General features: G+C 36.2%; 2 protein-coding genes across 2 annotated transcripts; both read left to right on the top strand.

The window, feature by feature from the left end:
* The first annotated feature begins 270 nt into the window (after positions 1-270).
* On the top strand, positions 271-3978 carry LOC131609511 (2,3-bisphosphoglycerate-independent phosphoglycerate mutase). Its single transcript, XM_058881219.1, has 10 exons — positions 271-435; positions 691-879; positions 1012-1139; positions 1790-1940; positions 2028-2231; positions 2355-2779; positions 2899-3091; positions 3179-3274; positions 3403-3555; positions 3647-3978. The coding sequence occupies exons 2-10, from the start codon at positions 718-720 to the stop codon at positions 3809-3811; spliced, it is 1677 nt and encodes a 558-aa protein (XP_058737202.1). The 5' UTR covers positions 271-435; positions 691-717; the 3' UTR covers positions 3812-3978.
* A 5352-nt stretch (positions 3979-9330) lies between these two features.
* LOC131614303 (F-box/kelch-repeat protein At3g23880-like) lies at positions 9331-16622 on the top strand. Its single transcript, XM_058885910.1, has 3 exons — positions 9331-10492; positions 11794-12072; positions 16537-16622. Exons 1-3 carry the CDS (start codon positions 9331-9333, stop codon positions 16620-16622), a joined length of 1527 nt encoding a protein of 508 aa, XP_058741893.1.
* The last annotated feature ends 203 nt before the right edge of the window (positions 16623-16825 follow it).

Raw genomic sequence — 16825 nt, 5'->3', positions numbered from 1 at the left:
TTCTAAATATATATTAGTTTTTTTTAAAACTTTTATTATAATATAAAATTTCTACTTCTGAATTAGTTAACTGTTTTTTAAAACCGTAAACTTAGAAACCCACAGATTAAACAAATTTTAAAAAACAATTAAAAAAATTACCTATATTTGAAAAAGAGAAACTAACCATTTTCACTTTTCCCTTATTTTCTCCGTCAAAAGCGACTCTTCTTAAATTCACGCAACTAAAACAAAGAGAAAACAAAAAGAAAAACAATAAAAAACTAAAAATATCAACGCCAATAAACCCCAAAAGAAAAAGAAAAAACTGTATTTATATCAGACGAACCAAGCAAACACAACACAACACAATTCAAAAGACAAAGGGTTTGGTCTTTGTTAGGTTATCACTGTGACATTTGTGCAGTTACTTGCGGTTCCACCACAAATCCTTAGGTATGTCCTTGTCTGAGATTTCCATGCATCAATCTCGTCCTTCGATTTGTTTATTTTATCAAATCAGATTTAATTTTAATTCTTAGATTTAAATTTGGGAACCGCATAAGATCTAAATTTAATGGTTAAATTTAATTTAACTTAATTTAAACAATATAATTAATTTGTGATGTTTAAATAGAGAGAATATGCGTTGAAATTTGTTGTTGATGAGTTTGCTGAGATTGGATTTTTGGGTTTGGTTTTTTGAATCAGAGTTTGTTATAGAAAAGAAGAAGAAAGATGGGTAGCTCAGATTTCTCATGGAAATTACCTGATCATCCTAAGCTTCCAAAGGGAAAGACTATTGCTGTAGTTGTTTTGGATGGATGGGGTGAGGCTAACCCTAATGAGTACAACTGTATCCATATCGCCGAAACCCCCACCATGGATTCCCTTAAAAAGGTATAATAATAATTTCTCTTTTGATTGAACTTGAACTTGTTTGGATTGAATCTGCTTAGATCCATTGCTGTTTTTGTATTTTGCTTGAAGGTGAAAATGAATGGTGGTGGTTTTTTTGTTGTTATGTTGTAGGGTGCACCTGAACATTGGAGATTGGTTAGGGCTCATGGAAAAGCTGTAGGACTTCCAACAGAGGATGATATGGGAAATAGTGAAGTTGGTCACAACGCACTCGGTGCCGGACGTATATTTGCTCAAGGGTAAATTGAAATAGCTTCTAATCTCAATCTATTTGGTTTGGCCTCATATTTTCTTTAGTATGTTTTTTCATTTGTACACTTGTGTCCTGGTAAGGACGTGGTCTTCGATGCTTCTTAAATAGTATACAACAACAACCAAGCCTTATCCCACTTAGTCGAATCGACTACATGGATCAACTTCCGCCATAATGTTTTATTCTGGACCATGTTTCTATCCAAATCGTTAATCTTGAGATCTTTGAACCAATTTTGTTTCTTGTACTGTGTTTTAGGACCATGCTTCTTAAATAGTATGTTTGAACCAATTTTGTGTCTTGTAAACATTTGGATTTTCTGTGCCTTTTCTTTTATGTTGTGGATTGCTATGTCTTGTTCTGTGCACCCTGCTTCTTAAATAGTATGTTTGCACCCTACTCATGTGTATTTTAGTTTTAGATTCAACACAATCATCAACGTCTGTTTGGATGGAAACGGCTTTGTGTCTTGATGTCAATAAATTTCTTTAATGGTGTTAGGATTGGGTGTTGCATACTTACCATCTTGAAATGTTTCTCTGATGCTTTCCTTTTGTCTATGCATATTGACTGTGCTATCATATTCCTAGCACACATGATGATTGGGATGTACTGATTTATGTTTGTTTATTGTAGTGCAAAACTTGTTGACCTTGCTCTTGAATCTGGAAAGATTTTCGAAGGAGAAGGTTTCAATTACATCAAGGAAAGTTTTGAAACTGGTACGTTGCATCTCATTGGACTACTGAGTGATGGTGGAGTTCACTCCAGGCTTGATCAAGTGCAGGTGATTTAATATGTTCAAACTTTTGTGTCTTCACGTTTGCATTTTTTTTTTATGCCTGGATAATTCTAAGTAACTATTTTTGTACAGTTGTTGCTTAAAGGAGCTAGTGAGCGAGGTGTTAAGAGAGTCCGTCTCCATATTCTTACGGATGGTCGCGATGTTTTGGATGGCTCAAGTATAGCTTTTGTGGAAACCCTTGAAAACGATCTTGCAAAATTGCGTGAGAAAGGTGTTGATGCCCAGATTGCATCAGGTGGAGGTCGCATGAATGTCACAATGGATCGTTATGAGGTATTATATTACAAATTCTTATTTTTATATGGCAAGTAATTTTTTTTGACTTGAAATATTTGTACCTGTGTATACATATATGTTATATATGAATAATATAAATGATTTCAAAACAACCTGCAGAATGACTGGGGTGTTGTGAAACGGGGATGGGATGCTCAAGTTCTTGGTGAAGCACCTTATAAGTTCAAAAGTGCTCTTGAAGCTGTCAAGACACTGAGGGCAGAACCAAAGGCCAATGATCAGTATCTGCCTCCTTTTGTTATTGTTGACGAGAATGGAAAATCTGTTGGTCCTATTGTTGATGGTGATGCCGTTGTTACATTTAACTTCCGGGCAGATCGTATGACTATGCTTGCTAAGGCTCTTGAATACGAAAACTTTGACAAATTTGATAGAGTACGTTTCCCTAAAATCCGTTATGCTGGTATGCTTGAATACGATGGTGAATTGAAGCTTCCACGCAAGTACCTTGTTTCTCCACCAGAGATTGAAAGGACTTCTGGAGAATATTTAGTTAAAAATGGTGTCCGCACTTTTGCTTGCAGGTGAGTTATTGTTTAATCTGTTGACTTTTTCTTGATACTGTAATAGTTTCACTCATGCGAATCCTTGAACTTGGTAAATGATTGCCATCATAGTCACTTATGAGTTTCTTCTTCGACAGTGAGACTGTTAAGTTTGGTCATGTCACATTTTTCTGGAATGGGAACCGGTCTGGGTATTTTGATGAGAAACTGGAGGAATATGTTGAGATTCCAAGTGACTCTGGAATAACATTCAATGAGAAACCAATAATGAAGGCTGTGGAGATTGCTGAGAAGGCAAGGGATGCAATTCTTAGCGGGAAATTTGATCAGGTAATTAAACGATTATTCAGGTGATTTTAAGATTCATTGTCTAATGATACACTTTTAGTTTCTATCTTATTTTTTCCTCTTGTGTAGATTCGTGTCAACCTACCAAATGGTGACATGGTGGGACATACAGGAGACATTGAAGCAACAATCGTGGCTTGTAAGGCAGCCGACAAAGCTGTGAAGGTATGAACTGAACTTCAATTTTCGAAATTAGCTGGAAAATTTATGTAAATAATAAATATACCCTTTGTTATGTGTTTCGTGCTCTAGCTGAAAATTTGAAATTCCTTGATGCCATCCTGTAATTGCAGTTGATTCTTGACGCAATTGAGCAAGTGGGTGGAATATATGTTGTCACTGCTGACCATGGGAATGCAGAAGATATGGTCAAGAGGGACAAGTCAGGAAAGCCTCAGCTAAAGGATGGACAAGTGCAGATTCTTACTTCTCATACTCTTGAGCCAGTAAGTTTTACAACCAAATATATTCAGTCATTTAAGAATTACAATAGTGTCTATCTACTAGAAAATCTTATACGTTTCTTTGTTTTTTAAGGTGCCAATTGCCATTGGAGGTCCTGGATTGGCTCCAGGTGTCAGGTTCTGCAACGATGTTCCCACCGGCGGGTTGGCCAACGTAGCTGCAACTGTGATGAATCTTCATGGATTTGAGGCTCCAAGTGACTATGAGACAACCCTCATAGAAGTAGTTGATAAATGAGAAAACAATAGATGATGATGAATTACAAATTTTCAGCAGTTTTCAAATAATTTTGAACTTTTCATACCTCCACATATGTTTTTGTGGACTTTTGTTCTTATGAAATGGCTGTATCAGTCTGCGGTTGACAGAACATTATAGTTATTAATTACACTTTTGAACTTTAATTGTTGTCTTCTGTCAAAGTACTTCTAGGCACCGTTGAGTCAGATTTCAAGTACTACAAGCTTAGCAAACGTTTTTGTCAAAAAAAGAACATAGAATAAGATTCTTCAATTTCAGTCATGTTTGTCAACTGTGATGTCACGCTTGAATACCCTTTTTTTTGGTTTGTTGTCTTTTCATTTTTATGAAGAGACATACTACTATTATTGTCTTGATGATGCTTTGAAAAAATGGCATCTTTTCATGCTCCAAATAAAAGAAAATAATAATCATGAAAACAGTTGATTTAAAAAAAAATTGTAACCAAAGAAATGGATGTCTACCATTAAACCAGATGGACTTTTATACAGCATGTTCAAGTATTAGAGTATCAAATTTAAATTGATATTTTTTATTCAACAAACCAATTGGACTGGATTATACAGCATGCTTCATCCCTCTTTAGTAAATGTCATGTGCAAGTTTGTTTTATGGTGGAATCTTATGTGCAAGTTGATACTATCAAATTAAAAATATGTTGCATGTTATAAGTTGATGTGTACCAAATTCAAAATATGTTATTACATGTGATAAGTTGATGTGTGTCAAATTTACAATATGTTATTACATTACACCTAATTTTGTTTTAGAAAGTTTTTTTGGGTTGATAGTATTTGGGTACTAAGTTTAATATCTACTTGAATTTAATTGGAATACACCGAATGTAAAGAAGTTTTACACCATTTGTGAATCACAACTGTTAATTTGTTAGAATTGTTTGATTTTTTTATTTTAAAAGTAATATAATTGAGTGGTTGTGATGCATTGATAGTGTAAAAAGTTCTACACTAACAGTGCATAGCAATTAAACTCTATAATTTTTTATTTTATTTTAAATTTTAGTGGATTATGAGAGTAACACTCCTATTGAGTCAAGTAAATATAAAAAAATCAAGAGTAGCTATAAAAGTGAAAGAGACACAACCTCTTCACAATTTTTTTAAGGTATTAGGTTTATAGTTCTCTCACGGACAATTTTTCGACTTTCTTAACAATGCAAAATATGAGGATTTCGCAATGGGAGAAGAAGTTTCCATGAATTATGGGGAGCGAAGAAGAAGAAGAAGAAGAAGAAGAAGAACAGGGAATTGTAACAACTGACTTGGAAGGAGGAATATCCAATTCACAAATCCTCTTGGTCTTTCTAACCAAATGGGCCTCAACTAAAGGAGAAAAGGGGTTTAAAAACCGATTCTTGGAGGCCCATTTCTGCAGGGCGGCCAAAAATGCTATTCTGAACCAAAAATCTTGACACGGTTAATTTCAACTCTTAAGAGAGACTTAATCCTCCCATGTTGGAATTGATTTTCCTGATACACTCCATCTAGTACCATCTGATTTGACTTATTCTTTTCTGACTTTTACAACTCTGCCGCATCCACTCCTTGAAACTCAGAACACATAGGGTTTACCACCTTTTCTTGGGGAACCAACAAATTTTGAATAAAAGGGGAAAGAACTACAATGTCTTTATTGTTCTCATTTTCTAGGGAGCAAGGAACTACTTCCAGATTTTAATCTTAGACGTCAACCCCTTCCTCATATTTTCAATCTCCAGTATCATCTTCTGATGCCTCACTCGAAGCCGACTCAAAATCATAATACGAAAACTTGACTTCACGCAATGGACACTATGAGTCCTCAATAAGCTTAAGATCAAAAGGACAACCATTAAGCTCAAACTCAAAAACTTCATCAATGACCTCAGACTGCTTTGTTCTGACCAATAAATGTGCTATATCCATTTTCTTTTGAAGCTTAGTGTTGTCATCTAAGCATAGTTATATACTCCCTCCGGCCTTATTTATAAGCAAAGATTCCTTTTTTAGGTTCATTGAGTAATGAATGTATTTGGTCTATTATGAATACCAAATGCATTCATTACTCAAGAAACCTAGAAAAGGAATCTTTGCTTATAAATAAGGTCAGAGGGAGTACACCCACAGGTTTCAACAAAGCTTCAAAAATAAATGCATTCTAGACATGGCAAGGAATTTGTAACATCAAATCTAAGCTATTCTCGCATTATTGACATTGGTGGGATTCCAAGGCCGAAGCTCTCTAAACCACTGCTTCATCCACTGTTCTTCCTCTTTCAATAATAGGTGCAAAACTCCCTTAACAAGGACTTCTAACAAACACATGTTGGCCCCGAGCGGAGTAACCTTTATAAAAAGATGGCCTTCAGAATTGAAAATATTCTAGAGATTATAAGTCATTCTTGGCTTGAGCACTAGACAAGTGAATGTTTTCCGGAATCTTAAAAGAGCATCATCATCCATGTAACACCCCGCTTTTCATTTATTAATTATTTTCTTAGTTATTTATTTAATAATTATATGATATAGTAATTAATTAAATTGTGTGATTTTGTGAATATATGAATTATTTGAATTAATTTGTGATATATGTGTTTGAGTTAGTAAGTGTGAAAATGAAAAAAAATAATCATTTGGGCCTAATGTTGTGTTAGCATGAGAAATAGTGAAGGTGTTAATTAGTAAGCCCATTTAGAATAAGACTTAGTAAGGGTTTCAAAAAATATGAGAGAAGAGAAAGATAGTAAGAAAAGAGAAGAAAAAAGGAAAAAGATGAGAAGAGAAGAGAAGAGAAAGAGAGAAGGGGAGACAAATCCTAAGGTCAGGGTGGGGTTTCTCCATTATTATGAGTTTATATAATGATGTATGTAATGAGTAACTACATGATTTAAGGATTTTGTTCTTCAATTTTTAGGTTTTTGACATTTAGGTTTTGTTGAGAGTCCATGAAATTGAAGTTAGAAACATGTTTAGATGTTAGTAATTGATGCATATATGTTGTGTTGATGATATGAAATATTTGATTATTGATAGAAGATGTTTGGGGCTTTGGAATTGAGTTTAGAAATATAAAAATCTGGTTTTTCTGGTTCTGGTACAGTGGGAATCGGTTACCGCTTGAAAAATGGTCTTTTTGGGTGTTTTAAAAGGATGGTATCAGTTACCACTATAGAGGGAATCAGGTACCACTGAGTCTGGCAGATTTTTTTTCAAAACTTCAAAAATTCATAACTTTTGAACCGTAACTCCGTTAGAGTCCCCGTTCAAAGCGTTAGGAAGCAAGCGCGACATTCTTTTCAATAAAAAAAGTTTTCTTAGAAGTAGGTGATTTAATATTTGTTTTGTGGTATAAAATGACATATGCGTGTGTATATATATGTTGAGAATTGGTGATTAATGGAAATAACATTGTATGGCTTTGTTGCTATGTGTATTTGTGATATGTTGAGATGGTTAATACTATGTGAATGCATTGTTGGTGATGATAACATGATATATGTTTGTTTATGCAAAAAGGTGAGATAATTCATGTATGATGGATTATGTGATATATACTTGTATGAATGAGATTTGGTGATGGTCTTAATTGCATATATTAGTTGTTTTGCACATGCATTCATGGGGAACTTATACTCCGATTGGTGGTTCTAGTCCTAATGGGAATCTGGAACCGAACTATATGTTCATGGGAAGCTTATTCTTCCACGGGAAGCTTATACTCTTGTTGGTGGCTCAAATTTGGAGCGAGGTGAACCTAATGTTCATGATTGGTACCACATGCATGAGTTGCATAAAGTTGCGTTGGAGTCACATGTGTCGATGTGAATTTTGTGTTTTGGTGTGCAATATGTGATAATTGAATTGATTGCTACATTGTGATAATTGTGATTGATTATCTTTGGTATTTTGAATCCTTGAGCAATGTGGTACATGTGGATATATGAGATGTATTGAAATGTGTTGAATGCATGAATATGTGAAGTGTGATGAACTCGATTTGGTAAATGTTTGTTATGCATTACTTATTACTATATATTTCTATAATGATATGAATTCTCACCCTCATATTGGAATGATGTTTTATACGACATCGCTCAGGTACCGAAGGTAGCGGTGCTTCTCACGAGGATTAGTTGGAGAAGTAGCTTTAATTCTATTACTAGGTAGTGAGTCAATGCTTTGGTCATGTAATACGGGGGTTTATTTGAACTCATGTTTGTTTATGAGATGTTGATATACTCTCTTCTAGTTGATGATGTAGTGAGATTATGTGATGATTGACCTATGTTGCCTAATATTTTGATCCATGGTTATATTATGAGACTTGATTATTGGTATCAATTGAGAAATGAATGAATTCCGTTGTGACATGCATATGAAACATGAAGTTTAAATATGTGTTATGATTATGACCATGAGTATCTTATTATGTCGTTTTGTTTGTTTTTGTTGAAAATACATATGATGTCCTCTAGAGATATGCATACTATTTAACTTTGCTTATGCAATATTATTTATATGGGGTTAGAGGGTGTTGCAATCCACATAAAAAAACCACCGATGGCTTTCGTAGAGGCTTATGAGAAACTTTTGAAGCCAACACCACATTGTAAAAACCTTGACCTTGCTCAAAGTTGTTCTTTCCAGTGTTCAGGATCGAAAATCCTTCAAATCTTGAAGATCTGAGTTAACTTGCTTCTTTTGAGCTATGAATGGCTTATTTCTTTCAAAGCACAAAATGTTAGCAAAAATCATCCTATTTACTTCCATGGATAATTATATCTACTTACTTCAAGGATAATTACCACCCCTGCACAAGTGCAAGAAACTCTCCGGTATCGGACTCCAAATTTTAGGGGCTCAATTTTTTTTAGAATTAGACAAAAAAATCTAAAAACATGAAAGATATTAAAAACAAAAAATTTGTATAAAATAATTTATAATCTAAACAACACTTTAATTTTGTTGTTGTTTCAATTGATTGATATGCAATTGTATTTTTAATTTATTACTTTTAATTATTAAAATTATATTTGTTTATTTAAAATTTAAGTCTATTATTTAAATTAAAACAAAACCTCATTGACGGGTCCTATAATTACCCAAACCCATGCTGAAATCCATTTTACATGTTTTTACGTGGATATTTTTTGGAGCGTACTAGTAGCTATGGAAAATTCTTAGGTGGACACATACCTAAGAAATTGTTTTACACACAACCAATCACAGAATTTTAATTAATTAAAAAAATAAATATTGATTTTTCTCTCTCCTTCATAATCTCAACCACCCCATGAATCCAATTAAAACCAAAATTAAAATTAAAATAAATTTAAAAAAAGACTCTTTCTTATTGGTTGTGCCTAAGAATGTGGATTTAGGGTCGTGTCCATGCAAGAATTGCTCAGTAGCTATTATTGTTGGTTCAAATTGACATTCCATTTGGTAATATATAAGCACGCGGAAAAAAAGAAAAAGTTCAGAATCCTTAAAATAATGAATCCAGCGGCGGTATTCCTCCACAACGATCTCGTCACAGAAGTTCTTTCCGCTCTTCCGGTGAAATCTCTAGTTCGTTTTAAGAGTGTCAGTAAGCATTGGAAGACCCTCATCACCGATGATTCCTTCGTGAAGTTGCATCTTAGGAGATCACAAACACGAAATCAATGCTTAACATTAGTAACATCTCACGTAAAAGATCGCTGTGTTGTTCCATACCCTATAAGCAGATTACTCGATAACCCCTCATTCACCCTTTTTAATGAACCTCACCATCGTTTGAAATACAACATATGTGAACGTATAGTTGGTTCATGCAATGGCTTAATTCTTTTTTCGGATAAACTTTCCGATTTTGACTCTAATATAGAGTGTTGGATTAGAACTTACTGGCTCACTGTTTGGAACCCGGCCACCAGGAAAGCTTCTGAATGTTTTGGGTATATTCGTCAATTTACTGAATATACGGGTCAACAACTTTTCAACTTTGCATTTGGATGTGATAATTCCAATGACACTTATAAAGTAGTGGCGTTCTGTTACCTTGAAGATGAATTTAAAACCGAGGTGAGAGTTCTTAGTTTAGGTGATTATGTTTGGAGAACTGTTGAATGTTTCATGAATGTTATTCTTCCGCAAGATTATGTGTATTTGAATGAAACTATTAACTGGTTGGCTATTCACAAGGGTAAGGATGTAAGGGTTGACCAGCTTGTTATTGTTTCATTTGATTTGAGAACAGAAACATACACGGAAATGGGTGTTCCTTGTGGTTTTAATCAAGTCTTGCCGAAACAGCCGGAGCCAACTCTTGGCTGGTTGGAAGGCTGCCTTTGTTTTTCTTGTTACTATCAAGAAAAGGATTTTGTTATATGGCTGATGAAAGAATTTGGAATTGAAGATTCTTGGACTCAATTCCTTAAATTGAATAATCTAAATCTTCGAATAGATTATAACTATATTGATAGACTTCCGTGGGTGCCATTGCTTTTGTCTGATGATACACTGATACTGACGAGCCATAATGAATCTCAGGCAATTATCTATAATTGGAGAAATAATAGAGTAATTCGAACAAACATTATTGCTAGTAGAAGCAGCTCTTTAGATTGGAAGGATGCCAAAGTTTATGTTGAAAGCTTAGTTCCAATTTCTAATAGTAAGTTTGTCTTCAATGGTTTACTTGTTTGAGTTTGTGTTTGTATATTTATTTCTTTGTAATAATCCACTACGTGAATCGTGCTTAAGTTAATTTTATGTTGAGCATATGGTTTATATTGAGAAAATCAATATGGTTAGTACTACAATATAACATATGAGCATGTTTCTGTATGATATTTGCACTGTATCACAACTCGATCTAGGACAGATTTTGGATTATCTCTATTTTTCTTTCTCAAGAAATTAATTTTTATTGTCATAGTTACCCGCAGGTTAAACTTTATAGCCATAGTGGACATTGGATAAATTCTGACTAGTCATCATTGTTGGTTCTTTTTGTGAATAGGAATTAGTTTAAAATGTAATTATTTAGTGTAATTACCGATATAGCCATGTAACCTTTATATATACGAGAAATAATAATGAGAAAAGTATCAAGCCAAGAATTGTTGACATGGTATCAGTAGGTTTTCGATCAAACCTGTGAGTTTTAGGTTAATCTTGGCTTTATTCAGCGACACCCCACTGGGTCGCTCTTGAAATCGTCTCGGTAGATCTCGTTTCTCGGTAATTGAAATCATCTCGTTTCTCGGTAATTGAAATCATCTCGGTTCTCAGTAATCTCTTCCAAGATTGCGATTCTAATCTCGGGTGCTTACAAATCGTGTTTGCTTTGATCGTGTTATCGTATCGGTGTCGGCAAGTATTCTGAATTAGGGTTTTGACTCGGTGTCGGCAAGTATTCTGAATTAGGGTTTTGACTTGGTGTCGGCGAGTATCCTGAATTGGGGTATTGATTTAGTGTCGGCAAGTATTTTCTCCAGTGATCCGTTGGTGTTTCTTGTTTCACGTTAACAAAATTGTTACGTTAACAAAATTGTTCTTAAGTCATATCTGATATTATGGCTTCCGAAGAAGAGATAGATCATATTTGTGTTCGTTTTACCGGAAATAATTATCTTGTTTGGGAATTTCAGTTTCGGATGTACGTCAAAGGGAAAGGATTATGGAGTCACTTGGATGATGTCTCTTTGGCACCGTTAGAGACAACTGACTTAGATGCATGGGAAATAGAAGATGCTCAGATTATCACTTGGATTCTCGGTACTATTGATCCTCACATGATTAATAATTTGCGATCTTTTTCCACTGCCCAAGAAATGTGGAACTACTTGAAGCGTATCTATAACCTAGACAATGCGGCCAAACGTTTTCAGTTGGAGCTAGACATTGCCAATTACAAACAAGGCAATCTGTCTATTCAAGAATATTATTCTGGTTTTTTGAATTTGTGGACAGAACACTCTGCGATTATACATGTTAATGTTCCCAAGAGTTCTCTCGCGGATGTCCAAGAGGTCTACAATACTAGTAGGCGAGATCAATTTCTCATGAAGCTTCGTGCAAAATTTGAGGTTGTCAGAGGTGCTTTGCTGAATAGGAATCCTGTTCCTTCTTTAGATACATGTGTTGGTGAACTTCTCAGAGAGGAACAACGTCTTGCTACTCAAGGATCCATGTCTCACGATGTTGTCATTTTCGAGTCTGCTATGTTTGCATATGCTCCTCAGAGTAGAGGTAAAGGTCGTGATATTCGACATGTCCAATGTTTCTCTTGCAAACAATTTGGACATTTTGCTCAGAGTTGCAGTAAGAAGTTTTGTAATTATTGCAAGCAGCGGGGCCATATTATCTCTGATTGTCCCACCCGTCCTCCACGATCAGCACAACGTTCGGTGCAAGCATTTCCTGCTAGTACAAGCTCTGCAGTTGGTCCTTCCATCACCAATCCATCTAATGGTGGTGCTCTCCAACCTGAAATAATCCAACAGATGGTACTTTCCGCTCTTTCAACCTTGGGAATTCAGGGTAAGTCTTCGAATGTTTCCTGCCCGTGGTTTCTTGATTCTGGTGCATCCAATCACATGACAGCCTCTTCTGAATACTTGCAAAATTTACATTCTTACCATGGTAATCAGAAAATTCAAATTGCGGATGGTAATGCTCTCTCTATCACGAATGTTGGTGACATCAACTCTGATTTTCGGGATGTGTTTGTAGCACCTGGACTTGCTTCCAATTTATTATTTGTTGGTCAATTGGTTGATAATAATTGTAATGTAAATTTTTCTCGTGATGGTTGCCTTGTGCAGGAACAGGTGTCGGGGAAGGTGGTTGCGAAGGGGCCTAAAGTGGGAAGACTGTTTCCACTTCAGTTTATTTCTAGTCATTTATCTCTTGTTTGTAATAATGTCTTGAATTCTTATGAGGATTGGCATAGAAAATTGGGTCATCCTAACTCTGCTGTTTTATCTCATTTATTTAAAAATGGTTTATTGGGAAATAGAAATGTTGTTTCTAATGCCTCTCTTTTATGTTCTGTTTGCAAATTAGCTAAAAGTAAAACACTTCCTTTTCCGTCTGGTGCTTATCGGGCTTCCTCTTGTTTTGAAATGATTCATAGTGATGTATGGGGTATGTCTCCTGTAGTTTCTCATGCTCGCTATAAATATTTTGTCACATTTATTGATGATTATAGTCGTTTTACTTGGATATATTTTCTTCGGTCTAAATCTGAAGTGTTTTCTATGTTTAAGAAATTTCTAACATATGTTGAAACTCAATTTCATGAAAATGAAAAAATTTCGCTCTGATTCTGGTGGTGAGTACATGTCTCGTGAGTTTCAAGAATTTCTTCAACAAAAAGGCATTTTGTCTCAACGATCTTGTCCCAATACCCCCCAACAAAATGGGATGGCAGAACGCAAGAATCGTCATTTGCTTGATGTGACCCGCACTTTACTTCTTCAAGCTTCTGTACCACCCCGATTTTGGGTGGAGGCTCTTTCCACAGCTGTCTTCTTGATCAATCGTCTTCCTTCTACGGTTATTGATCTCGATTCTCCTTTTTTTCGTCTTTTTAAAATTCAGCCTAATTATAATGATTTACATACTTTTGGATGTGTTTGTTTTGTGCACTTACCTCCATTTGAAAGGCATAAGCTTGGAGCGCAGTCTGTTCAATGTGCGTTTATGGGGTATAGTCACTCTCATAAGGTATTTGTGTGTTATGATGTCACTAACCATCGTTTTCGCATTTCTAGGAATGTGACATTTTTTGATAATCAGTTTATGTTTCCATGTGTTTCTCCTGTCATGAATGATATTGTTACTCTTCCTAAGTTTTCTATTATGCCTCAATCTATAGAACGCTATAAACCAAGTCATGTATATGTCAGAAAACACAAACAGCAGGTTCCCACACCCCTTCCCAATGCTGAACCGCCACCTGATCCTGTAACGGTTGAACCACGACGATCTGGTCGAATATCTCGAGCACCAGATAGATATTCACCAGACAGGTATGATTCCTCACATACTTCTCTGACTGCCACACTCTCTAGCATATCTATTCCTACTTGCTATTCACAGGCTGTTAAAGATGTACGTTGGATAAAAGCAATGAATGAGGAACTTCAAGCTCTTCAAGAGAATTTCACATGGGATATTGTCTCTTGTCCTCCTGATGTTAAACCCATTGGCTGCAAATGGGTGTATTATGTGAAATTGAATTCTGATGGGTCCCTCAACCGTTTCAAGGCTCGCTTGGTTGCCTTAGGAAACAAGCAGGAATATGGAAGTGATTATGATGAGACATTTGCACCGGTTGCGAAAATGACATTTGTTCGTACGGTACTCTCTATAGCTGCTTCTAACGGGTGGGCTCTTCATCAATTAGATGTGAAAAATGCTTTTCTTCATGGTGACCTGGCGGAAGATATTTATATGACTCCTCCTCAAGGTTTATTTCCGTCATCTAAGGGTGTGTGCAAGCTCAAACGCTCCTTATACGGTTTGAAACAAGCGCCTAGAGCATGGTATGAAAAATTTCGCTCCACTCTACTTGGGTTTTCCTTTACTCAGAGTCAGTACGATTCTTCTCTATTTATTCATAGAACATCTACTGGAATTGTCCTACTTCTTCTGTATGTTGATGATATGATTATTACTAGTTCTGATCATGCTTCCATTCAAAGCCTTAAACAGCAGTTACAAGCAGCGTTTCATATGAAAGATCTTGGTAATTTGCATTATTTTCTTGGTCTTGAGGTTCATTCTACATCCAAGGGCATATTCCTCCATCAACACAAGTATGCCACAGATTTAATTTCTATGGCTGGTCTGCAATCGGCTAATCCAGTGGATACTCCTCTTGAGGTTAATGTTAAATATCATCGTGATGATGGTGAGCTGTTGCATGATCCCTTATTGTATCGTCAACTCGTGGGTAGCCTTAATTACTTGACTATTACTCTCCCTGACATATCATTTGCTGTTCAACAAGTAAGTCAATTCATGCACTCTCCTCGCCACCTTCACTTGGCAGCAGTTCGTCATATAATTCGTTACTTGAAGGGAAGCTCTCATCGTGGTTTATTCTTTCCTACTGGAGTTCCTCCTAAATTGAGTGCTTATAGTGATGCCGATTGGGCAGGGTGCCCTGATACTCGACGATCTGTCACTGGTTGGTGCATGTTTCTTGGCTCTTCATTGATCTCATGGAAAAGTAAGAAACAAGCGAGAGTCTCTAAATCTTCTACTGAATCTGAGTATCGTGCCATGTCTGCTGCTTGTTCTAAAATAATTTGGCTTCGTGGTCTTTTGGCTGAACTTGGATTTCCTCAAATAGAGCCAACTTCACTTTATGCTGACAATACAAGTGCCATCCAAATTGTTGCGAATCCTGTTTTTCATGAACGCACAAAACATATTGAAGTTGATTGTCACTCAATCCGTGACGCTTATGATGACAGAATAATATCACTTCCTCATGTCAGTACTCAGTTGCAGATTGCAGATATTCTTACCAAGGCTGTTCCGCGTCCACGTCATCAGTTTCTTGTTAGCAAATTGATGCTCATTGACAAGCAGCATCAATTTGAGGGGGGGTGTGAATAGGAATTAGTTTAAAATGTAATTATTTAGTGTAATTACCGATAGCCATGTAACCTTTATATATACGAGAAATAATAATGAGAAAAGTATCAAGCCAAGAATTGTTGACACTTTTTTGATACATTTTGATTCTTCTGTTTTACATGTATTATCTAAAAATCTAAAAATGTACCTTTTGTTAGTCCTCTACTCCCCAAGGATAGGTCTTTGAAATTTTTACTATCACAAAACTTTTACAACATAATTAACCCACCAAACTTTAATTTAAGGTTAAGCTTGCAACCTTTATAACACAAATAAGAGTTTCAAAAGAACAACATTGTCTTGTTTTATAATTACACCATATAAATTTAGCAGTGGTTACACGTCAAAAAGTTTCAAATGACTGCATAGTTGAATAGGAAACACCCATAATTGGTTTATGACATCCAAAGTGTACGTACTGAAATCAGGAATAGATGAAATATTGAAGATGACCACCGTGTAGATATGATGATTATTGTTTTCCGGTGAACATATGATGTGCAAATGGTTAATTCTCCATCTCAAGTCAATGTTAGGTGAAACTTTGAAAATGTGGGTTAAATAAAACTTCTGTAACCCCCCCCCCCCCCCCCCCCCCCCCCCCCCCCCCCCGCCCCCCCCTCCCCCCCCCCCCCCACCCCCCCCCCCCCCCCCCCCCCCCTCCCCCCCCCCTCCCCCCCCCCCCCCCCCCCTCCCCCTCCCCCCCCCCCCCCCCCCCCACCCCCCCCCCCCGCCGCCCCCCCCCCCCCCCCCCCCGCCCCCCCCCCCCCCCCACCCCCCCCCCCCCGCCCCCCCCCCCCCCCCCCCCCCCCCCCCCCCCCCCCCGACCACGTCAAGCCGCAAGAGATTATGCAATGTTCGTAAAAATGATTTGGTCTATCTTCTTTCTTATTTATCATAAATTTAAAATATGTTTAAAAGGATTAAATATATTTAAAATGATGGAGAATTGATAATATGATATATATGAAAATTTATATAGGAAATGGAAGACATGTGAAACATTAAATAAATAATAAAGTAAAATATTTTATGTTTATAAAATATAAACTTACGCTGCAGCGTTCGCAATCTACATGACAGCAGCCATAACCGCATTGGTGTCAATCACATCTACAGCTACAACCACAATTTTAAACCATGTGTAGAAATAAATTTCCACCCGTACATCAGTAAGTTGAACGCTCTTTGTTGAATTTGCTTGTCTACTCTTAATAGTTCTTTCAAACAGAGTCGTGATCTTTTGATAGTTTTACAAGAAATTGACTTGATCCGTAATAGTTTTTCTCTTTTTACAATAGAACTATTTTTATAGTGGTGAAGAATCTCTATAAAAGATATAACTTTATGT

The sequence above is a fragment of the Vicia villosa genome, linkage group LG6 (genome assembly GCF_029867415.1).
Source record: "Vicia villosa cultivar HV-30 ecotype Madison, WI linkage group LG6, Vvil1.0, whole genome shotgun sequence".
NCBI classification, from domain to species: Eukaryota; Viridiplantae; Streptophyta; class Magnoliopsida; order Fabales; family Fabaceae; genus Vicia; species Vicia villosa.
Note: the sequence above shows the minus strand (reverse complement) of the source record. Positions and strands in the feature narration are given on the sequence as shown.

Bases quoted from the DNA above. Each gene is read 5' to 3' on its own strand.
- LOC131614303 (XM_058885910.1), top strand. From the start codon at position 9,331: ATGAATCCAGCGGCGGTATTCCTCCACAACGATCTCGTCACAGAAGTT. The intron at 10,493-11,793 runs GTAAGTTTGTCT...ATTTGTGGACAG, and splicing joins CTTAGTTCCAATTTCTAATA to AACACTCTGCGATTATACAT. The intron at 12,073-16,536 runs GTAAAGGTCGTG...CTTACGCTGCAG, and splicing joins ATATGCTCCTCAGAGTAGAG to CGTTCGCAATCTACATGACA.
- LOC131609511 (XM_058881219.1), top strand. From the start codon at position 718: ATGGGTAGCTCAGATTTCTCATGGAAATTACCTGATCATCCTAAGCTT. The intron at 880-1,011 runs GTATAATAATAA...GTTATGTTGTAG, and splicing joins CCATGGATTCCCTTAAAAAG to GGTGCACCTGAACATTGGAG. The intron at 2,780-2,898 runs GTGAGTTATTGT...CTTCTTCGACAG, and splicing joins GTCCGCACTTTTGCTTGCAG to TGAGACTGTTAAGTTTGGTC.